Source organism: Nyctibius grandis, chromosome 32 (assembly GCF_013368605.1).
Source record: "Nyctibius grandis isolate bNycGra1 chromosome 32, bNycGra1.pri, whole genome shotgun sequence".
Classification (NCBI taxonomy): domain Eukaryota; kingdom Metazoa; phylum Chordata; class Aves; order Nyctibiiformes; family Nyctibiidae; genus Nyctibius; species Nyctibius grandis.
Genome location: NC_090689.1, coordinates 3,626,522 through 3,650,369, shown reverse-complemented (window position 1 = coordinate 3,650,369; position 23,848 = coordinate 3,626,522). Strand labels below are relative to the sequence as shown.

General features: G+C 50.7%; 1 protein-coding gene across 1 annotated transcript; it reads left to right on the top strand.

The window, feature by feature from the left end:
• The first annotated feature begins 1,862 nt into the window (after positions 1–1,862).
• On the top strand, positions 1,863–20,854 carry KY (kyphoscoliosis peptidase). The gene is made up of 12 exons (XM_068421131.1): positions 1,863–2,155; positions 3,095–3,157; positions 5,194–5,256; positions 7,280–7,354; positions 7,527–7,568; positions 8,220–8,270; positions 10,147–10,229; positions 10,599–10,707; positions 12,589–12,706; positions 17,182–17,370; positions 17,945–18,135; positions 19,199–20,854. Exons 1-12 carry the CDS (start codon positions 2,023–2,025, stop codon positions 20,098–20,100), a joined length of 2,019 nt encoding a protein of 672 aa, XP_068277232.1. The 5' UTR covers positions 1,863–2,022; the 3' UTR covers positions 20,101–20,854.
• Positions 20,855–23,848: the final 2,994 nt, after the last annotated feature.

Sequence of the window (23,848 nt, the reverse complement as noted above, 5' to 3'; positions counted from 1 at the left end):
CAAGCCAGGACGTGCAGGGAAATCACTGGTGATGGGAGGCAGCAGCGGCGCAAAGTGGGTTGGTGGGATGATGCATTGGCTGGAGCAGTTTGGTGCAGGATCTGGATGACACCAGAATTAGGGTTTGGCAGTGCCGATGAGTAGTTCAGGAGATCCCCACCCGGGAAGATGCGAGAGAAGGGACCCACAGGAACAGGGGCTGCACCTCAGACGAGCGGCTGGGGCAGCGGGGAGGAAAGGGTGCTCCTCGCCGGGTGGCACGGGCAGGAGCGGCAGGGCTCGGTGACAGGTGACAGGGGGGTGCTAAAGGCCACCAGGCAGATGGCGAAACTGTGATTAGAAAGTCACTCCAGCCATAAATCTCAGAGACCTGAACCGGAGACGGGCAAGCCCCAGATGGCTTGGAAAGCCTGCCTGGTGGAGCCCAGCGCCTCGCACGCATCTGTGCCTCCCTCCTCCTCCTCCTCACGTTTAACCACCTCCAGCCAGCTCCTCACAGCCGAACCGCAGACCCCTGAACCTAAAGCTGCTCCAATGCACGAACCACAGAGCAAAACCACTGCCTGGACCCCAAAAATGTTATCCACTCCCAACATGGGACTCTCTCTGCATTACGGGTGGTTACATGCAATGTCCCATCCCTGACGCTCCCCTCTTGGCAGGGGTGCTGCGGGCACAGCCAAGGGGTCCCGGAGGGTGGAGGACCGTGCAAAGCTGGGAGGAGGAAGGTTCCCCACAACCACGTACGCTATTTCTGGATATGCTGAGGAGCTGCTCAGGGCTGGATTTGCAGGCAGGCATGGGGGTGTATCGGCTGTCCGTGCTTTGGAAGGGGCTCAGGAACAGAGAAGGGGCAGGAGATTGGGAGGGAACAGGATTTATATAGAGATCCACGGGGAAAACCCGTGTCTCCAAACACGAGTAACCCAACACCGGGCAGTAGTACCAGCTCCTGCCTGCGGATCCAGGACAACTCCCCAGAGGAACCTGCCTGAAAACCCCTCGCGACACCCACAAAAAGGCACCTTGCCCGTGCCGAGCTCCCGGACCCCCCCTCTGCCAGCCGGTGCCTCCCGCAGCCCTTCCCAACGCTGCCGGAGAGCCCTTGAGCCCACAGGTGCCGTCGCTCCCCCGGGACCCCCGGCCAAGCCGCCCGGGGCTGGCCCTGCGGCCGGGATGGGGGCCAGCGGTAAAATTAGACAGCGTCTCCCTGCCAGCCCCTTCTCCGAGCTGCAGGGGCCCGCCGAGCCCAGTTGCTAACCCACACTGTAACCCTGCTTGTCCCCCATTTTGTAGGGCCAGGAGAGGCTCTAGAAAGCTGGGGATTTGCACAGCTTTCCTTTTTGATTCGCAGCCCCCAGCTACCCGGGCTCGCAGGCTGATGGGGACAGAGGGAGGTGGGTATTTTTTGGCTCCTTTGGGACAGGCTGGCTCGCACCCTGCCCTTCCCCTCGCTGCTGTCCCTCCGCACACCGAGCGGCCCTGCGGAGACCGATCCTCCCCACCGCAAATGGCTGCTCGTGCCCCGCTTCCAGCCCCTTTCTCCCCGCCGCAGCTGCTGCCCTCCTCCTGCAGCAGTTATTGTTATTATTTATACTCCTAAGCATCCTTTAAGTTTCTGCCAGGGGAGAGGATCAAAAGAGAAAGCCTTTTAAGGATTTCTGCCAGCGCCAGGAAGCGGATCCCCCCCCTCCCCAGCGAACAGTGCTGCTGGGGGATTTGAGTGTAGACAAGTGCTTAAAGCTGAAAAGGGCAGAGAGAGGGGAGGGGGAGCTGGGGCCACGCTCTGAAACCAGACCCCCGCCCTGGCCGCAGCGCAGCTCCTTCCTCTGCTTTAGGAACCGGATCCCTCCCGCGATTTCCTTTCCAAGGTGACTCGTAACCTCTTCATTAGGGTGGGCTTTGGCCGAGCGCTCATGGTGCAGTTGGCTCGGCGGGGAGCGCGCGTCGCCTTTCCCTGGGGGGGAAACACACGCAGCGGCTGCAGCTCCGCGGGACGGCCGGCGCCCCGGCCATGCTCTGATGGGTACCATGGACTTTAAGGCAGACCCCAGCACCGTAACCATCAATTTGCTGCTCATCGTCCACCCTGAGGAGACAGCAAGCAAGCAGAAAGGGCAGCGGGAGAGGCAGCCGGGAGGCGGCCGCGGCGCAGGTACCGTCTGGCCGCCGCGGGTGCGAGGGAGGGGAGGGCTGCAGGTGCAGCAGCTTGGGAGCAGGGTTTAGGCTTTCCCCCCACCCTTTCTCTCTCCTTTTTTCCTTTGCAAAAATCCCAAACTCGAGGCTTTTTGTTGCAGAAGACAGTGCTCCCGGTGCAGCAGAGCCCGTGCACGGTGCGTGCCGCGTGCCGTCAGTGTCTGGCTCTGGTGCACCAGGAGGTCACACGCACACACACACTAATCCCAGGACCACGTTTGCACCTCGCTCTGTCCCTGCGGTGGCCCCGAGATGCCTCCGTGGGCTCTCTAGGCATTGTCTCCAGGGAGCAGGGCAAGAGCTCGGCAGTTTCACCCCAGACCAGCGCCTACTACAACGGAGCACAGGGGCAAAACTGTTTTGTTTGAAGCGTGTCTAAGCTTTGTCTCCAAGGATGACTACCCCGAGCCATTTATAGCTACAGTTTGGGACGGTCTCCCTGGCCCAGCTCCTATCCTTCAGGGGATCTTCCAAAAAGCAAAGGCTGTGCTCTGCAAGGGGACCCTCCCTGCAGAAGTAACAGGACAAAAAGGAGTATTCCTGCTCTAAAATCTTGGGGGAAAGACACATTTTCAGACAACCCGTTCCAGGCTAGCAAGGATAGGCAGAGCTAACACAGAAGTTGTGTTTGCGCTCCATCTAACACGGCATCCAGCACCTCCCCAAATACAAGCAAGCCCTATGGAAGCAACCTGGACGTGGACTATTGCACTTTCTTCCTCCTGGTATCTTATGCTCTAGCAACAGGGGCTGCAACAACCGCTGCAGACGAGGCAGGGAAGGTGGATCCCGATGGCACCCTGGTTACACGGAAGGTTTTGGGGTGCTTGGCCTCCAGGCAGTGCCAGAACATCATTGCAGGAGGACAGCCTGCCAACCTCGTGTTTATATTTTACAGGTTTGCAGGACGATGGAAATGGGAACGGCAGGTCACAGCCACCTCAGGGGAGAGACCTTAACGGTACGTCACCTTCTCGCTCTGCTGACAGACTAACCCAGTACGCCAAACCCCTTCACAAGCTTTTAGCACCCAGCTGTGCCTCTTGAGCAACAACCCATCCCTCTCCAGCACTTTGGGGGGCTCCGATGGAGGCCATGTGCCACGGGAAGTGTCCCCTCCACATAGAACCACAGAATCGTTTTGGTTGGAAAAGACCTTTAAGACCATCGAGTCCAACCATTAACCCAGCACTGCCAAGGCCACCACTAACCCATGTCCCATTCCTGCTCATCTACACGGCTTTTAAATCCCTCCAGGGATGGGGACTCCACCACTGCCCTGGGCAGCCTGTTACAGTGCTTGACAACCCTTTCGGTGAAGAAACGTTTCCTGATCTCTAATCTAAACTTCCCCTGGCACAACTTGAGGCTGTTTCCTCTCGTCCATGCTCACGACAGAGCCCGCACACGGCCATCTGCAGGTGACTCTCCTGCGAGCTGCTGTGCAGCTCGGTCATATTTCAGGTGCACGGAGCTCTTACGTTTCGCAGCCAGCTGATGGCAGGGGAAATTCAGTGCCCCGAATTGCTCAGGTTGCAGATTGAGCTTCCAGAGACTTCCCCAGCACTCCCACAGCCTAAGCAGGCTCTGGGGTGCACAGGGAACCTTTCCTTCCACAGGCCAAGCAAGAGCAGCACGCAAAAGCCCCGGCGGTGCCCAGCACGATGCTCGGTAGGAGCCCTGGTCCAAGCCCCTCTGAAATCAGTGGTGGCCGGACGGTGCGCGCAGGCTGTGAGCGCAATATTTCATGCCAAGATACAACTCTGGAGATTTGTTTTTTTACAAATCTGACAGTCTCAGAGACCAGATAACAAAAGCCTCCACCCCAGGAAGCAGATAAATATTCAACACGCTCTCACTCTTCCGTCATGCTCAAGAGGGTCTGCGACAGGAGCTGCAGAGCACAAGTCGGAGCCTCCATTAGGAGTGGGAAGACTGTATCGATCACTCGCCACCCCGAACTAATGGCAGGAGTACTTAGCATGCACATTCCCTGCAGCTCTACCTTAGGCACATTTTAAACCCCCGTGAGGGTGACTAAGGAATTCAGACGCCAGAGGAGCGGGCAGAGCTTTCGCTCCTCGAGCGCCGCAGGGGTTAATGAATTCCCCCTCCATCAGCCGCGTTAGCATCTTGATGAAGCCTCCGACACTGTGCAGCAGCTGGTGCCGCCGCAATATTTACAAACTGTGTGACATAAGCCGAGCCCCAGCCCCACCGAGGCGCGCGGGCCGCGGCCCCATGCCGCGCCGCAAAATCCCATCCGTCACGGGCCGCGGGGTGCGAATGGTATCCGGCCCTCGGGATGAGCCGGGAGCACCAGGCTCCTTGCGCAGGGCTCTGTCCCCTGCAGGACAGCGATCCTGTGACGCCTTGAAAGAGAGCGAGAATGGCCCTGGCCAACATCCACCCCGCCGCCGGCCAGGCTCGAGCCCCCAGAGCCACGCAGGAGCCGGGGCTCGGTGTCGCCTGGCACTTGCCGAGTGCCCTGGCTCGCTGTCAGGGCACCCCAGGGAGGCGGATTTACGCTGCACACAACTGCGTGGTCCCCGGGTGCTCCCCACACCTCCCTCTGCCCCAAGGTGCAGCCGGCATCACTGACCCGGTCAGGGTTTCCCAGAGCGCAGGGGAGAGAGATGAAGCTGAGGATGAGATGCTGACAACCACACCAGCACTCCCCCTCAGGGACCTCATCTCCTCCAAGCCCCCCATGCTGCCCTTCCCACCCACCCACCTCTCCGAACACGCACCCGCTGGCCCAAGCACCCTAACCCCCCACCCTGGCCCCAGCCCTTCCCCAGGCTGGAGCATCCCTCTGGAGCGGGGCCAGGCGCCCCTGGACCACGAGCAATCGGGCTTTGAAGCCAGAGAACGGGGTCGGGCTTCTTGTGTCGTTACTTACTTTGCTGCTGAGCAAAGGCACAGATTTAGTCCTCCTCCGCGCCGGGCAACTCCGCTCTCTTCAACACACTGAGATGTTTTTCTTTGTGCAACCAGGCCGGCGAGTCTCCAGGGAGCCCTGCAAGCAGACACAAGCCGTTACTTCGTACTCTAACGAAGGTAAGTGGTGACCCAAGGGATACCGGTTCCTCAGTGAGCTCCCGCTCAAGATTTTTCTGTAATAAAATAACCTCAGAACACCCCAAAAAAGCCCCACCCTGACAATTTTGTCATCTTGAGCATAAAGAATTAAAAATCCCAGGGGAGCCTGGAGAATCCTTGGGTCTTTCAGCGTGGGTGCGTGGACGTGGGTCCTGGAGCACCTGGGTTCCCACCATCCCCCTGACCACCAGGACGTAGCACAGATGCAACCAGAAAGCACAATAACAACACACTCCTGCCAAGGTCAGCTCTGCCAGTGCTGACGGAAGGGTGCAAGGGCTGGATGAAATCATATTGGCAGGAGTTTAGCTTAAGACAGCTGGGTGCAGAAGCCCTTTCATAGGGTAGATCCTTGCAAGGAGCCATCCCTGCACCACAGCAGGGGCAGGGCTGGGCCAGCTGCACCCCAAAGCACCCCTGGCCAAGGACTTGTCTGGACACGAAGAACAAGGAGAAATTCTTTATGAAGGATGTCTTGATGAGGAACAGTAAAAAAACATCATAAAGACATCAGCAACCATTTCAGACCATTAGTTTTTAAAGCGATAGATGCAGCACTTTGAAAAATTTCTGTGGAATTACGTTTTTTCATTTGTTAAATGCCTTTTAAACTTACTGGAAGAAGGCATTCCTCATCGTTAAATTTGCTTCTTGGAAAGCAAAGAATTTTAATTTATGGGGGAAAATTGAGAAAGTGGAAGCTGGCAAGAAAACTCACAGAAACCCAAAGATTATTTTTATCTTTAGAAATAAAAAAGGAGCCCTGAAAATATAGAAATCGTAATGAAATGATACTGTTTGCACAGAGTGATGTCCCTGAGAAACAACTTCATTTTACCTTTGCATTAACTGATGAGATACACCAACCAGCTCCAATCCTGACACCCCGATACATGCAAGCATCCCAGAACTGGAGTACAACTCTAGGATTTAAAAGTGCTTTTTAAGGTTTTTCTGCTTTTGGGGCTTTAAAGGACATCAAACTTTTCTGCATAATCACAGGAGATAAAAAACCAACTTCTTTCTAAAGTTAAACTCTGAGGAAAAACTTATTCTTTGAGGAACGTGCAGATTCCTACCTAATTAGCTGGTTTCAAGAGCTGGCTTTCAAGGAAAACCCCAGATGTCCTGAGACTCTTGATAAAGCCGGAGGAGGTGGCACGTGCAGTTGGATGGCAGCCCCGAGGCGCAGTAACATCTTGACCTTCAGTCTCCAAAGTAACCTCAGTCTGATCGGGAACGGGGAGCCCACGGGCACACTGAGGGCCTCCAAGGAACCTCAGTGGTTGCAAAACCTTCTGAAATAGTTGCTAAAAAAAAAAAAATAATGCAGTGTCTCTGAAAAAGTTCAGGTAATTCTTACAAGACACTCCCTAATTTTTTTCCTTGCACTTCTCACTATGAAACTCTCAACACAAGCCCCCCAGATTTCCATCCGAGGGGGTTCTGGAGCATCAGGGCACGCAGAGCGCAAGTCCCACTCCCAGCTCTGCCAGGACGCTGCCTCTCACACGCAACGGCCTCTGCCAAGGATTTTAATATCACAAGTCAAACCATTTTCACAGCTCTGAGCCTTTTTCTGTTTGATTCCAAGAAAAATCAATGAATGAAATTGATTCTCTGCTTACCGTATCTCCATCAAGAGCTGTTTAATGTGGTGATAAACCTTTTTCTTAAGCTGCCACCTAATCCTCGCTGAGGACCCCTGTTTTATTTACGATCCACTTTATCACCCATTAGGCTATAACGGGCTGGCTTTGATTTTTTTGAGAATTACAAATCACGCCGGAGGTGACCAGAAGCTTTCTGGCCATATGGTTTATCTCAAGGGTGCTGTTTTGCCAGGAAAGCCGAGCGCTTCGGTACCTTCGCAATCGCCAGAGCTAAAGTTAAGAACCGATGCCTCGGCAGGGAATCCTGCCCTTCTCCACGCCCTGGTTAGTTTTCCCTTTCTTAGGGAGTTTGTCATCATTTCTTGCAGGAACCCAAGTGACGGTGGAGGTTCATCCCAAGGACAGTGCCCCGCAGCTCTTCAAGAAGCTCTCCTTTGGCAAAGGTACAGCTTTGGATCCTGGCTGAGCGGGTCCAGGCAGGAGGGCGAAGGGGCCGCATCCTTCCCTTTGAGGGAGCAGGGAGGGCAAGAAGCCCTTGGGGAGCTCGGGGAGATGCTGCACCCCTCAAGCTGGGGTAGGGCTTGCCATGATTGCACTAACCATGGGTTGTTGCAGGTCCCCAGAGGCTGCCCAGCCTGACGGGTCAGGACAACAAAGGTGAGGCTCTGCTCTGCCACGCGCGCATCTCCAAGGTAGCCCTCGCCCAGGAGAGGATGCCAACCCCTGAGCTGGCTCTCCCTGCCAGGCAGATGCTGCTGGACCCTGCCAGCCCCTGGGGCTTGAGGAGAAAAATCCTCCTGCTCCTGGGGCAAGGGGAGTCTCCTCCTCCACAGGCTCCAGGATAAGGCGGGTGGTGACAGGCTGGGGCTGCAGCATCCCTCAGAAATCCTCCAGCTGCCGTAGAGCTCTCTGCAGGGTTATCACCTAACAGCTCTGGCGCTCAGCTCTCCCTTCTTCCACGCCCGGGGGGTTTGGCCTGGTGGTGGGCAGGGGTTAGGTGTCCCCAGCCCTCGGGCTGGAACAGGAGATGCCTGGCTGCCGGGGAATGCGGCCTCTGCAGGGCTGCAGGGCAGCGGGGAGGGGATGCAGGGCGCAGCAGCCGTCAGGGCAGCTTGCTCCATCCCTCTGCCCTCAGCACCCACGCTCTGCAGGGTGCTGACACCCCTGTCCGAATGCAAGGGAACGGGCAAACGCCTCCATTTCCTCTTCTCCCACCCAGTTCTGCTCCCCAAAATCGCTTCTTTCTGTTTGTCTCTTTTCTCCTGCCGACACCTGCTCACCTCGCGCTCCCTTCTCCCAATTTTCCAGGTTTCCAGCGGACCGAAGCCCCACGGCCCCCGGGAGGAAAAGACCTGCACGGTAACCATCAGCCATCCCCTCGCCCCATGCCAGCAGCACGGTGGGGCACAATGCGGGCAGCCCCACATAGAAAGCCCTTCAGTCCTACAAACAGGGCTTACCCTGCTGCAAGCCTCGACTGAAGCACACAGACAAGGGATTTAATTCCTGTTACCACCAGTAACATCCAGCTTCCCACCCCCCCCCGTTGGTCGGGGTGGCGGATGGGGATGGCTTTGGGAACGTCCCACGTTCCCAAGATCTTCCCCCTGAGGCTCCACACCTGAGGCAGGCTAACGTGGGATCCCACGGCGGGATCTATAACCTGGCAAAGCCCAGAACTGATAATTCATTTTAAAAAAAAGCCATCCCGTTCCCAAGAGGCAAAAAGTAATTTTCAGAGCTGTAAAGAGTGGGAACCTTTACGTGCGTAAATCTGCTTTATCGCTCTCTAGGTCAGCCCAACAGCCCTTTTCAGGGAAAACAGAGACAAACAAACAAGGCTGGTGAAGAAACAGATGCCGTGTGTGTACGTGCTGGTTTTGGCAGATGGGTGCTGCATCCCACCCACCCCGTCACCGGGATGCCCCATAACCCCTCCCTGGGGCAGAGGGTTTCGGAGAAGAGCAGGGTTCACGTTAACAAAACCCCTTTGCAAGTCAGGAACCACTTCTGGCCACCTGGAGCTGGTGGCAAAGGGGCCACAGCCACATTTTGGGGAGATGGAGAAGGAGCAGGTGACAAACATGGATTTCAGCAGCAGTGCTGGCTTCTCAGCTAGGGCAGGATGCTCTCGGAGCCTCTGGTGCATCCCGCTCCCACGGCATTTGCCCAGCGGGCAGCGGAGGGGCGTCCCGCTTGCTTAGCAAGGGGCACAAATAAACCAGCCCACAACCAGGCCAAGCCTCCGTGCCCCCACGCACAGCCCAAGGCCATTCGCTTCTCCTTGGCACCAGCAGCTCTACGGCACCACCGATTCCCCTCTCCCAGCACTCGGGAGTCACGCAACAGCATTTTCACCTTGTGAGCTCTTCTAAATCCTTTTTTTTTTTTCAGAGAAATAGCAATCCTACCGAGATAGCTAGAAGAATCTCTTTAGTCCTGAATGGCTTTGACAGCACATGATGGGGCAGAAATTGCTGTAGAGCCCAATTCTTCTCTCCCCAGCTCAGGAGAAAAGGGAGCGTTGAGCAGACGACGGGCCAGGGGAGACGTCCATCCGATACGGAGCTGTAGCTGGATCACTCGGGTGGCTCGCTGAGGAGAGAGAACAGCGTCAGCTCATTCAGAGGCTGTTAAAAAACAAGTTACCTGATTAATTAGGGCAAGTTATTAACCCTGTATTCACACTGGGTAGAACCAGGAACCTAGAGCCTGCAAAGACCCAGAGGGGCAGGCACACCAGCTCCACGCCAGTCGCTCCCCACGTGACGTTTCTCATGGGCTTGAATTCTTGCAGCATCGTGGCCCTTTGCCGTGCAAAACAGTCACCGCTTTCAGCAAAACTGCTGAAGACGTGCAGCTCTTTGGTGGTTTTTTTTTTTAAAAAGCCACGTTTTTGCCAGGGTTTCCCCAGCACAGATTTTTCCCTGATGCTCCTGCGTTGTATCCCGTGCTCCTCCACACAATATCCTGGGATTTTCTGTGCTGTTACACAGTGCCAAGGATGCAGGGGCACCTCCCGCTCCAGCAATACCCAAATTACACCAGACTAGACAGGATGGCTCCTGCCTTCCCCGCAGCTGGCAGGGCCCTCGTGTCCTCTGCTCCCTAAGCACCCGCTGATGGATGCCTCCACGGGTCGGGCAGGAGCTCCGCAATGTCCCCTTGTCCAAGGGTACAGCCAGGAAAAATACCCCCTCCCTTCCCGAGACAATGACAACTCATTTCTTCCCAGCATATCCATGGGACAAATCCTCTTTGAAATCCATGCCAGTAGATCTGCAGCAATTTGAGAAGCTGGATGCCTACGCGTTAAAAGTAAGTCTTGCTTTTGCCTCTGTCCTCCTCCCAGCTCCCCTGCTGGGACGTTCCTTGAAACCGAGCTACCGGCATTAATACCGGCTTAGTCTGGGGCAAGTGCCTCAACATCTCCCAAAAAATTGAAAAACCATCTCCCTGCAAACATCAGCAACAGAGATCCCACTCTAGGAGGGAAACTACGACCAAAAATACTTGCTCGAAACGTGGAACCCCAGCTTTGTGTTTCTGTTTTTAATGAAGCTCGAGCAGTCTCCTGGCAGGTGGGATCTCACTAGCTTTCGAAAAACAAGGGAGCAGGGAGGAAGAGGGAACTACCATAGCAATTTTCTTCACTACGATCATGCAATTCTTCCTCCTCACAAACAGGTAAACGTCAAGAACAGCGTAGAGGAGCTCGTTAAAGCCCTGCTCAAACAAGCCCGGACTGATCTGGAGAAAGTCCGAGCCATATGGATGTGGATATGCCATCACATAGGTAGGTTGAGATCTTCAGTTGAGGAGGTTCCACCAGGGACCACCAAGCTGCCTTGCCCAGCTCAGTGTCATCACAGCTGCTTCTGCAGCTCCTCTGGGCAGGAGCCCACCCCTCGCAAGGAGCAGCCTGGACAGCCCGGTGCTGAGCACAGCCTGTCCTGGGCGAGGTGCCCTCTTGCCTCCCACACTCCCTTGGCTGTTTCGCTACCAGCTTTGCCCCTGTGTTTTGTGGATACCTCCCGTGCTCCAGCTTCTAGCCGCTACCTAACCGCCTTCATCCCATTGACACGTCCACCAGCCACACCAGCGCAGCCCACCAGAGAGGCCAGTTTTCATACAACACGCTGGCACCTGCGCGATTGCCACCCCTGCCTGTGCATGCACCCTTCATGAGAGCTGCAATCACTCTCTTTCCCCTGCCCCTTCCTACCCAGCCCCAACCCAGGCACCACTGGCCTCTCAGAAATAAATAACCAAGAGATGTGAGGAGGACAAGACAGGAGGAGGCAGCATCATTTGTAGCCTCTCCAGTCTGGCACCTCAGAGGGGGCAAAAGGCTTCTTGTCACCCCAGGCTCCTTGGTGGGGGGAAACCAGATTGCATTTTGCATGGCATATGCCAAAATGTTTCTTTCCCGTTAACTCTTGGGGGCAGAGGGGCAGAAGTACAGCTACACCTTCCCTCACCTCTCGTGCACCCTGACGGGCACTGGCGCGGTGCGATCGCTGGCCGAACGGCCTGGTTTGAGCTGGTCCATTCACCTCACACGCCTCCATGGGACGTCTCTGATCCCCGACAGGCACGCTGTGATCTCCTCAGAAGATTTTTTGACACCATCTTTGGCCCCTGTTTACATGCATGAGAAATAAACACAGTGCTATGAATTGAAATCGGCTCACAAAAACGCAATGTATCTCTCCTGGAAGAGCACTGACGATATAAACTCCTTGTTTGGATTTCAAGTGAAAAAGCTGCTCCTTGGGCACCTCTTCCCACCCAATTCAATCCCTGCCTGCGCTGGACTGCTACCTCCATGCAGCTGTAGCACTACAATAAATTATTTTAGCTATTATTTCTAGCATAAATACAAAGCCACGCGCAGCCAGCTAGCTCTCCATACCCCTCAAAGTGCTCTGCAGCTCTGCTGGTGGCCCAGTGAACGGCCCAGGACCACAGAGCCAGCCTTTCCCCAGAGCCCCCCGAGCCAACCGTCAGCTGAGCCCCTCAGATAAAAGACCAGCAGTTGCAGCATTTCATCAAAGCACCGATCCAGCGTGTTGCCAGCTTTTTTTCCCCCTCTTGCACAGCATTAAAGGGAGGGTGAATCAGCTGACGCAGCATTCCTTAGGAGCTTTGTCAGAAAAAACATGTTCTTATTTTAAGAAAGAGGTTATGGACGTGACCAAGGTTGGTTGGTATTGAATTAACCTTCCCAGACCAGTTCCTCAAGCTCTGTCTGAAGGAACCCTGCTGTGCCGCTTTTCTGCATTCATTAAACACGTTAAGATTTCCTACGCTTCCAGGTATTAATATGACTCACTTGGACCAGTTCGTTTCACGTATTTCCCAACAAGCTACTCTCCAGGTATTTTTAATACTAATTGCTTGTAAAGAGTGCAAAAAGCTCAATGGTTTTCCTTTGACAGCAGCACGAGTCCGACTCCTCCAAATGCAGGGCTCTGTTTTTCACCAGGAGCTCTTGAGATAGACCTCATCCCTCTCCCCCCACCAGTCACCCACGACATCCTCGTGCAGGAGGTGCCACGGCTCGTTTCTCTTTGCTCACGGAGATGAAAAGCCATCCAAGCGTCGCTCCTGCTGCCCGGCGATCCCATTGCCTCAGGCTTTTGGATGAACTTTTCCTCTGTGTTCCCTCCCGCAGAATACGACGTGGTGGGCTACCATAACAAGAGCCAGCTGTCGAGCAGACCCATAGATGTGCTTCAGACGGGGAAGAGCATTTGTGAGGGATACGCTGGGCTCTTTGAACAAATGTGCAGGTAAATTAAGCTCAGGAACGTTCAATGCCAGGGAGAGTTAACATTCATTGTCATCTCTGTGCCTATTCTGTCTGCCTTTGCATTGACTGATGTGACTTTAAGCAGGATGTGGAACTTGAGCTTTCAAACCATGCTGTGGAAAAACAGCAAGTCCCAGAAAGGTCAATTTTGCCTCCTCCTCCACCCCCTCCACCCAGCATAATTTACTTTGTGCCATCTGCTGAGCTTCGCGTTGCATTAACATAATGGCAGATGAAAACACAGGGCTAATTTGGTTAGAAGGAGCCAGGTTTTTCCTTGGAGTATCTGTGTGTGAAGGTTAAAAGCATGGCAAGGCTTAAACAAGGAGGAGTGTTGCCTCCAACACGCTCCCACGCAAGAGGCAGGCACAGTCCCAGAAGGAGATTGCCCAAAACCTTCTGGAGATGCCCTCACCTCTCCACCACAGAAGCCCCATGGGGACACTGCCTCCCCCTTACCACACCGCTTTCTGCAGTCAGTCTCAAGGTCCATCACCGCTGAGGCAGCAGAGCAGCTTCCATTTACAAGATGGCTTTGGAAAAAAATTAAAGACCAGTTATTAATTGCCATGTGTAAGTAACAATTGGCTTTTCGCACCATCCAAAAAAAGATTTGGGAAGGTTTTCACCATGAAACACACAAAATCTACGGGGAAAAGGACAGATTTAAAAAAAAAAATACTGTGCCAGATACTAAAGCGGTGAATGCTTCCAACCACTAACATATCCCACGATATTGGATCTTACTTTCTAAAGAGTAAAATAAAGAAAGAGGATGACAAAGTATGAATTTATAACTGCATCTTACGGAACAGTTAATAGCAGATAAAAGGGGGGGAAATTTGCACCTGTTCAATAAAAAGCATATGGTTAGTTCATTAAAAATATTAATCCTTCCAAGGATATCTTTTGCTATTTAAAAGCTCTCTTGATTTACTCTTAATTCCTCAGTTCCAGGTTTATTCATTTCGTGGTTCGGGAAACCTCCCAGTCATCCAGCCTATTACTGGATATTATGTTTGGATATTATAATTAGATATGATATGATATTATATTTGACAGAGTCAAATATTAGGTAAAGGTTTAGTTCCTTTCCTGAAAAAAACTCTAACCAAAGACAACACCCCTCTCTTGCAAGGGGATCTCCTCATCCCTTCTTCCTGTGCACTGTTCAAGCCTTAGGCTGAGTCTGAGCACAAAGGCAAGAGGCAAAGAGCATCTTCGTATATAAAGGTTTTTCAGAGCCGAGTTTTGAGGGGAAAAAAGGTCTTTTAACGTGCCTTTTTTTCCTAGCTCCTTTTGAGGCAACTTTAACAAACAACCCAATTTGCCAGTCACCAGGAGTCCCCCCAAAGGTCCTGCTGAAGGCAACGGCTGACACTGATTGAATCCCACTTGTCCCAGTGCCAGCAGGGAGAAGGATCCTTGTTGTAGACACACCGCTGTCACCTCCGACCACAGCTTTGGCAGCCAGGCTTTCTCCCATTAGCTGAGGCTCCTGTCACAGAGGAAAGGTGGGCACAGACAGTGGGAAACTGGCCACAAAACACCAGCTTCCAAACATCAGGCGTAATAGCAGTGAACGTAAACACAGGCTTCTGACCAATATTTCAGCAGCATTTATCAAGAACTGGCTTCTCAGCTGACAATCAACTCAAGGAGGTAGCGTGGTCGAGAGAATCAGGGAGTGTAAATTCATGAATTCAATTTAGGGCAAAACCTAGCAGTCTGCACTTGGGTAGAAACTCGCTTACCAGAATTAACAATGAAGGCAAAGCCATTATTTGCTCTTGAGAGGTTTCAGCACCACCTTTGGGAGCAAAGCTGACCTCACTCCCTACAGTGGGTCTGACTTAGCTCTTCCTTATTCGTAATTAGTCTGCAAACAATCCAGATTTCACATCCTCGTGCTTTTTCTACAGTCAGTAGCTGTTCCCTCCTTTCAGGCACAGGAGCGTACACCTACCTACCACAAGTATAAACCATTCTGTCTCCCTCTGGAGAAGCCAGATTTGCTGCTTTTTTAGATTAAATCATCAAAGTCAACCTGAAATCAAAGGGAAGGAGGTGCCACTGACTTTCAGTGACACCCATAGCAAGATCCAGATTATTTCCTACTCTTTTTAAAGCAGAAAAGCAATTTAGCTTTTAACCTCCTTGCTGCGCCAAGCAGATGTTGCCAACTGTTTCTTAATTCAGTTCTTCCAGTCCACCTTGTATTTAGGTCATCTCCTGCCATCACATTGCCACTTCAAGAATTTCTGGAGATCCGCTCGATCTTCTCTCTGCCTGTACAAAGTCATTTACAGAAGAACAGAGACACAATCAGTCTTTCATCAATATAGGATTGTTCTTTTACAGGATGTTTTAGCCCACTTTTTAGTGTGTCCATTACTAGAGACCACTGTTTAAATGCTCTGACCTTTCTTTTGGGAACTTTGAACACATCCAAGCACAAACTCTTCTTGCTGCTTTGCTGACATTCGCTGTAAGCGAGAGCACAGAGAGAACAAAGAGCAGAACCTGTCCCTTAATGTTCTCTCCGAATATCCCAGCTAACAAGAATGTCTAGAGAAGCCTAGAAGGATTAGATGCCAATCCCCATGAAATTAGTGGGAATTTGGTACTTAGCTCCTGTTAGGCCCCTTTGAAACTCCAAGGATCAAATATTCCTTAAAGTTCCCTGGCCAGCTCCTAGTCTCAGTTACACCATGTAAATCCAAGCTCTCACCAGTCTTGTCAGTGGAGTTGCTCCAGATTTACTGCCCAGCTCCACGTTAGAATTTGGCTCACGGGCGACTGCGGGCTGGCAAAGGCTGTACAGACCCCCTGCGACACCGGGTTTCTCAATGGCATTCCTTCCAGGCTCGCCACGCTCGCTTCGAATACCTCGTGTGACGGGCAGTGACCACGCTAAACAGGAGCTGGCTTGCACACTCCCTCCTCTTCTGACCATCTTTAGCAGGGATGAGGTGCTGCCACGTTTCTCCTCTCCCTATAACTGCCTTCTCTCTGCAGGCTCCCAGCTGAGCCAGCGTGAGCTCCCAGCTGGCTCTCAATCAGCCCTTTGCAGTTGTGATTCTATTTTTGATACTCTTTCTTAAAGAATGTAAGAATTTAATTTGATACTCTTAAAGAAAGAGTAGGAAATAACTAAGGAACACAAAGACGTCCAGGTTTGAGTTCAGTAAGTGTGTATAAGAAGCTGAAGTGACCACCTTCCCTTTAAACCAGCATCATCTCCGTGAAAGAAGCAGTCCTCCCTATAAGCACTACTGCACTGCCAATTACCAGCCAGTATCTGTTATCAGACCTCGACATCTTAACAACCAGGCTAATTATCTTCCCCATAAATATCACTTTTCTTCTGAGTTAAACCCACATTACGCAGACAATCTTGCTCTTGCAGCATGCACAGTTTATTACTTGAGGTAGCTGTTCCATTTAACGTGCTTTCCAATGAAGAAGAAAAATGTCGATACCATCCTCCAGAAAAGACAATCCTCTGAGTGAATCTAAGTGAAGCAATTTCAGATTAATGCTGAAATAAGATGCCAATGTTAGAATCCATTGCTATCAACAGCAGAGAGCTTATTAACACACTGCTTATTTAAATCTTATTTACACATCAACACAGGTATTCATTACGTTTTTTAAAAGAGTTTTTAAATGTTTTTAAATCATTTGTACCCTGGGCAAGCATAAGCTCACTCTTTCAGGACACTAAACCAGCATCCACAATCCTGTGAGGTCTAAGATGTCTTAGTTGGTGTCAAACACTGGGTCTACTGTTACAGAGAGAACACAAGCATGAACAGACGCACTTTTAATTTCTAATTACACGGGCTAATTGTGGACAGCATCAAAGGGATTCCACCGAGTAACAAGACAGAGCAATTAAGCACACTTCATCTTTGTCATCCTCCTCTATCAACGCTGAATTGATGGTGCATCAGGCAAAAAGAGAGGGAACGTGCGAAAACGGGCAGAGCGAAGACCCTTCCTCCAGTGGGACGCTCTCTCCAAGCGCCCGTGCAGAGACTACGAGAAAAACCAGCCCCTACCCAACCCCTCAGGCAGGGGGTTACCTTGGGTTCCTCTCGCATGCCCACCCCATAGGAAGCCATTCACTAGCATAGCCCAGCAAAATACAGTCTCTATATGATGTCCATGGTCAAAGGGGAGAACTTGCCTGTCTCTAGATGCAATAACCTAGACCTTTACCACCATAGTCTGTCACCAGGGTCAGAAGTTGGGAGTTTTCAGAGAGAGGTACACTTGCACACTTGGCCATTAGGACTCAGCTGCAACGAGGCACCTGAAGAGATGGTCCACTTGACTACAGGATTGAAGTTCTGCAGACATGCTGGACTTTGTTCCTCATGTCCTTCCACAAAAGCACACCGAAATGTTTAAAACTGAAGTTTCCTGCTGCATCTTATTGTTTCCTTTTAGTATTGCAGGAATCCAGTGCATGAAGCTATCGGGATACTCTAAGGGGTACGGGTACAAGATGGGGCAGACCTTTACAGGGGACTCTGACCATGCCTGGAACGCCGTCTACCTTGATGGAAGGTGGCATTTACTCGATAGCACCTGGGGAAGTGGTGCTGTTGACGATTCTTTCACCAAGTTCACCTTCAGGTAAAGAACCATCCTCTATGTGAATACAGAAACCTACCCCATAGGCAGAAGAAAGCTGATGGGTGTGATAAGAAACAAGAGTGACAAATTTTAGGTCCCACAGCAAGACCCAAAGCCCCAAACAAGGTACCTGAGCTGCCTATACAAGGGATGGAGCACGTACCTGTAGAAAGGCAGCAGCCCTGGCAGCAAGCCGCGTAACTGCTAGAAGTGAACTTGTTTTGCTTATCACATCTTCAGTTTATGCAGGACTACATGGCACTTGATTGATAGCTTCCAGCTGCCTGAGAGGGGGTGCCTCCACACTTCCAAACAGGCAGCAGTGCCTCCCTCTTTCTTCAGGAGCCCATGGTTGCAGGGGGTTTTGTCCAAAAGCTCAGCGTGTGCCCTGGAAATAGAAGACCAAAGCTCAGGTTCCTTCTCTGCCTAGAAAATTTCAAACCCACCGACCTCAGTTTCCCAGCAGCCCAAAACACTCCGACTTCCTCCTGCTGAAACCACCACCCCTGTGCAGGGGAAGAATTAACTGTTTATAATTACTCATTTTCCTTTAATCTCTTCCTTCTCCTTCCAGGTACAATGAGTTTTATTTTCTGACTCACCCCGCTCTGTTCATTAACAACCACTTCCCTGATAACAGTAACTGGCAGCTTCTTAAACCGACCGTGACGCTGAAAGATTTTGAGAGCAACATGCTGCACAACAGTAATTTTTACATGTTGGGCCTGCTGACGGCACACCCGGAGACAGCTGTCATCCGGACAGGTAACACCCCGCGGAGGGGAAGCTGCAGAGCATCCTTCTTTATGCAGCCCCACAGCCACCACACACCGGCGTGCGTGCAGTGAATTACATTTCCAGCTCGGTTCTGGCAAGCAGAGTGCACTCAAAGCTCTTGGGGCAGAGGAGGGTCTTTTTTCTTTCTTTCTTTTTTCCCCTTCTTTTTTTTTTCAAGCTGTGAAGAATTGTTGTAGCCCCTGGGTCTAAAAGAAAGGCTCAGTCAGCAGCTGAAGATGAGTTACTCTATCATCCAGCATCAGTGGTGCAGAATTAGAAGTATTGCTATTATATCTTAGCAAGTCTGGCTTGAAAATGAGATTAAAACCTTTTATGATGTTCCAAAAGTTTGAATTACTGAACAGGCACTTCTTTATGCAATACTGAGCACCCTGAGTAAGTCCAGCAGCTCTTTTAATGTAAAACTATCCAGGTACCACCACTGAACTACAGGGCCCACGTTTAAGATCACCTCCCTCAGATTCTAAGAGAGCGGCAGGAATTTGACCAGACAGCTGATTTATGAATGCTAAGAACACAGAGTTAGAACTTTAAGGCAACAACATTTTAGGACTTAATGTTGTCTTCAAGCTGTTTGGGGACAGGCTCATAGGGAGGTAGATTATCTCCTGTCTACGTACTGGAGGGTTCCTGCACTTCTCTGTGAAGCTTCTTGGAACAGCTACTGGACTAGCAATCAGGTCTCATCACAGCTAATTAAGCCCTTCTTGAGCACATGGGGCTGATGGTACTTCCAGTTGTATTTCCCGCAGGCTTTCCTATTCCATAGGATCATAGCTCCATTTCAGTGTATATCAACATAGGATAAATGCACATCTCCAAAACAAAGGCCACTCTTCCCTTCATTCCTTCTGAGGGACACTGGTCTAAGCAGACAGCTATCAAGCTATGACCTGTCAATTGCCACTCTTTATTTCACTATTAGAGAAGCAGCAATTTATTGGGACAGATCAGTCTTCCCAGAACAGGGTGTACATGCTAAAAATGTACTGAAATTCCTACGCAATTCCTTTTCTTTTGTATCTCATAGTAAACGGGAAAGCCTCTGTATCAGTGGATTGCCGTTCTGCCACGTTATTTACGTTCAAGCTGAAGGGAACAGATGAACACGGTTTAATGACTTTGAAAAAACACGGCATGAAGCTGGATGTCTACCCGCAGAAGACAGGGAGTCACAAGCTGCAGATCTTTGCCAAGCCCTCCAAAGCCTCGGATGATGTCTACAAGTGCGTGTTAGAATACGTCGTAGAGTGCGAGTCTGTGGACAAGGCCATGCGCTTCCCAAAGGACCTGCACCAGCCTGTTGGGCCAAGCTGGTTCACGGAGCGGCAAGGGTTCCTCAGGCCGTCACACCCCGACCCCGTCATCCACACCAACGACGGGCGGTGTTCAGTCACCTTCACCCTGGGCAAAGACATCAGCATCTTGGCCTCGCTGCACTGCGACAACAGCAGCCTGACAGAGGACATGAGAAGGCGGCACATCATGCAAATCCATCGTGGGAACCAAATCGAGTTGAAGATCCACCTGCCCCACGCGGGGAACTTTGTTCTGAAAATCTACGCCAAGAAGAAGTCGGATCCTGGCAATTACGACTACATCTTCAACTACCTCATCACTTGCCTCAACACTGAAGTGAAGTGGCCGGCTTTCCCTCAGAGTTACAGCAAGTGGGTGGAAGACTATGAGATACTGGAGCCGCTCTCCGGCTTGCTGCCGGCCAATCGCAACGTCCAGTTCAAACTCAAAATGCACGGGATCGCAAAGGTGCTAGTTCAGGCTGAGAACGCTTACCCTCTCACCCAGAGCAGAGGCTGCTGGGAGGGAACCTGCAACACTTCGGGATGCAGAGAGGTGTTTGTGATGGTGCACGAGAACGCCAACCACAGCTTTTACTCACACGTCCTGAAATACGAAGTTGAGTCCCAGTAACACCCCCTCCTTGTTCTTTCACTCACCTGCACGAACCAGCTTGTCCAACGTGCCCACAACCAACGCAGCTTTAGGAGATCGCTCATTCTCTCAATCAAATCTGTTCTTTCAAAGAATGCAGGACAACACTTGCAGGCTTTTGCAAGACCACGGGCTCAAAGGAGTTCAAAGAAGCAGAAAATCCTGTTATAAAGGGAGCAGCAGTGGAAGAAATTCAATAAAACCCTCACCTATGTTTCAGTAATACCGTCCAGACAAGCATTTTGACTGTCTGGCCATAGGTCATTCTGTGCCAGCAGTGATTGCTGGTTTCCAAGTTATGGACCATAAGGAAAGTCTTACAATGGCTACTCCACAAAGAATCCACCTAGTTGGGGCAGGATGAAGAAAGTACACCCTGGTTTTCAGCAGCAATATCGGACATGAGGAACTTCAGGATATTTAAACCGAGTTTCTGTATATCTTTAGTCAAGTTGCACCAAACATCCCAGGAGAGAGAACTGTTAGGAAGAATATACAGTGTGAAGTTTTCTTGTGCACTTCATTGTCTTACAAATTTAAGTGATACTGCGAAAGGACTTTTTACACTGACTCTTAAATACAATAAACAAAATCATTTTTACCTTTTTATATTAGAGTATTTCAATTGTAAACACTTTTTCTGCTATGTTAACACTGTACTCGTATCTCAAGCATATAGGTGTTTCCATAACTGAAACTACAGTAAAATGGACAATAAAGTTCTCAAAAATCACTCCTTACTCCAACTTGTCTATGCAATACCTCAACTAAAGAACTTCAGGGTTATGTGGAATAGCAGGCTGAGTGATGTTATTACCATGTAAAAAACTATTTGGTGCTGTACTCTTGGAAAACCCCAACATGCTCAAGGCAGAGGTGGTCTAGTGAATCTCACCACCAACACACGTCATAAGATCAAGCAACATTTTCAAAAAAAATTCAGATGTCCGTGAGTGTTAGCGTGACCCGAGAGATATTATGTTTGAGCTTGAATTTAAAATAAATCTGTTATGGTTTTGCATTCTATTTCATTGAGCAAACGACATGAATTCCTTTTCACAAAGCTGCTGTATTTCCCACCCAAAACGCGTGGGTTATTCCTACACTCCCCTCCTCCTCAGGGACTGGGTGGCAGAAGTTACACACGATAGCAAAGGGTTGCCCGCCTGCAGCAGGCTCACTGCTCCGATCCCTCCTACATTACTCCCTCTCCCCCAGCAACCAGGTTGGAGTCTTTTAAGCAAGTTGAGTGCACAGGGTACCTGGAGCCATAGTCAAGTAGCTGAACTCTCAGTGAGGACACAGGCTCCCGCAGACACAAGCTGCAAGTACAAACACCATGTGTAAGCTAACAAAGCTTACTCCAGGATGCCAGGAGTACAGCAGTGCTTTGGGGTCTTTGTACTTGGAGACAAGGAGGCTCCATACGTGACTTAAAAGCAGGTTTTAAGTCCTCCCCCAAACACCTCAGTGTCTTTGCCCTCAAAAACTGGCAGTAGGAGCTCCTCCCTGCAGGAACGCTAACAAGCCTTGTAGCCCAGCAGGCATCTGCTCCCTGGGCAGCGCCACAGACTGAACTGCACAGATGCAGATGGAAGAAAGACTCGGGGATGTTTTGATTGCCTAGGAGCTCGAAGGCTAAAGCGAGCCTTGTCTGTAGGCACAGACAGCCCTGGTTTATTTTGGAGCCTAGCAGAATTCTTTTCTCTTAGATGACATTTTTCAGATCAAGGAGGACACGTTTCAGTAGCTTTCATTTTACAGGTCAAGCTGATCCAGTCAAATACGTCACTTCTTACAATGGGAGGATAAGGAGGCACGCCAGAGAGCTTAGGAACTAAAGAAAACTACTTTTTTCCACGTAACAGGGTCAAGGATACCAAACTACATAGAGCCTTTACACAACCAAATACTTGATGTTCACTTACAGGTATATAAACAGGCACAACGAGGGGGGAGCCAAGGCAAAGCCTCCCCGCAGGGTGACACCAGCACAAACGCAGTCCCCGCTCCTCACCTCAAACACTCCCTTCCACAAGGTCTCTCTCTAACCCCACATGCTCTATTTTTGTCTCAAGACAGTAGGGGAGGAAAATGATTATCCCAAGGGAGCAGAGCTGATACACTATTGCTCCCTCCCTAACACGATCTCGATGAGTATTCCCTCATCCCCCTACACAACACTGCAAAACCCAGGCACCTGCAATTACACACGTGTGTACAGGCACAGACAGACTCATTTAACCCCTGAAAGTAAAGAGTGACCCAAAGCACTGTCACACCCACAGAAGAACTTCTGTAGCACACTAAAGACAGACAGAGCCTGCAAGAGCTTCCCACTTTTGAGACGCTAGGCTGGTGCAAACAGAACTTTTGCAAATAAATTCCCACATTTTTGTTTCAAACCAAAAACAAACATCTGGCTCAGCCCTGCAAATGTGTAAGAAATTCTTTAGTGCTATCGAAGGCATGAGTTCAAAGACACAAAAAAAACCCTCTCCAGCTTCATTAATTATAAAGCTTCCAGAGCCAGGTGATTATTCCAAGGGATGTTTGACACTGCAAAGGCAGCGAATGCCTGAGAAACCCTGCAGCCCCAGATAAAAGCACCTCAGAAGTCTGTACTTGCAGTGACATCTCCCTCCAGGATAAACAAGTCTTTTTCTCTTCCCCCTCATAAAAAATGCACATTCTTCAGCGCAGCCAAGACTCTAACACCAGGAGAACATCTCTGGAACAGACTTCTCTGTTATCTCAGGACTACAAGCTCCCCATTTCAGGCAGAGTTCCCCTCGGCAGGCCTTAGGACTGAGCAGTTCTTGTTATCCCTACACCACCAAGAGGTGAAATTACTTAGCACTATGAATTCAGATCACTCACTTGTGCAAACATCTTGTTTCTCAGTGAAGGTAAATTAAATATGCGTAGAACAAGTTTTTATCTCTGGCAAGTGTATCTCTGCACTTCCATCTACTCACGAGTTAGCTTCCTCACCTGTGGAACAAACACAGTTAGCATACCATCAGATGATCTACTATTTCCGTGCTGGCCATGAGAAAGGCACATGCTTAAAAACGAGCAGTGCAGTGAGAGCAGGAAACTGTTCAACTCATCACACTGCCTTGCTCAGCCTCTGCCCTCCTCTCCTGTTGTCCGTGCACAGCAGCTCCAGAAGCAGCAGCCACACGAGAGCCCATGGCAGCGTATACCTGCGAAGAGAGAAGGTGGGAAAGACACGAGCACATACACCAGCACAGAGGAGTAATTTAGCAGTTCTCCTGTCGCAAATTTTGCTCTTTAGATCAAATTCCTACAGCCCACTCCCTGAAGGAAGCTGCTTATTAGAAATTGATAAATACTGTAGGATTATAGCTGCTAATCAAACAAACGGATCATCTTCAGTTTCGCTCTTCGCTTCTGCCAACATGAACAGCCAAATCTCTCTAAAAGAAAGGGATATGGAAGCAAACATCACTGATGAGGCCAAAACATCTTCTACACTTCTGAAAACAGGTAGTGAATGATGTAGCTTACTTACCAAATCTCCAGGAAATCTAAAATGGTTTGTAACTTATCATTTAAAAACCGGCACTGCTGTCACCACTGAAGGACGTGAGGAATCCCTAGGAGTCCTGGCGTACCACGTACTCAGGGGATCTATAGCTTCATGCAGGAAGGGGAAACAAGTTTGTTCTATTTAGCCGTTCAGTTTTTGTCAAAATGCCCC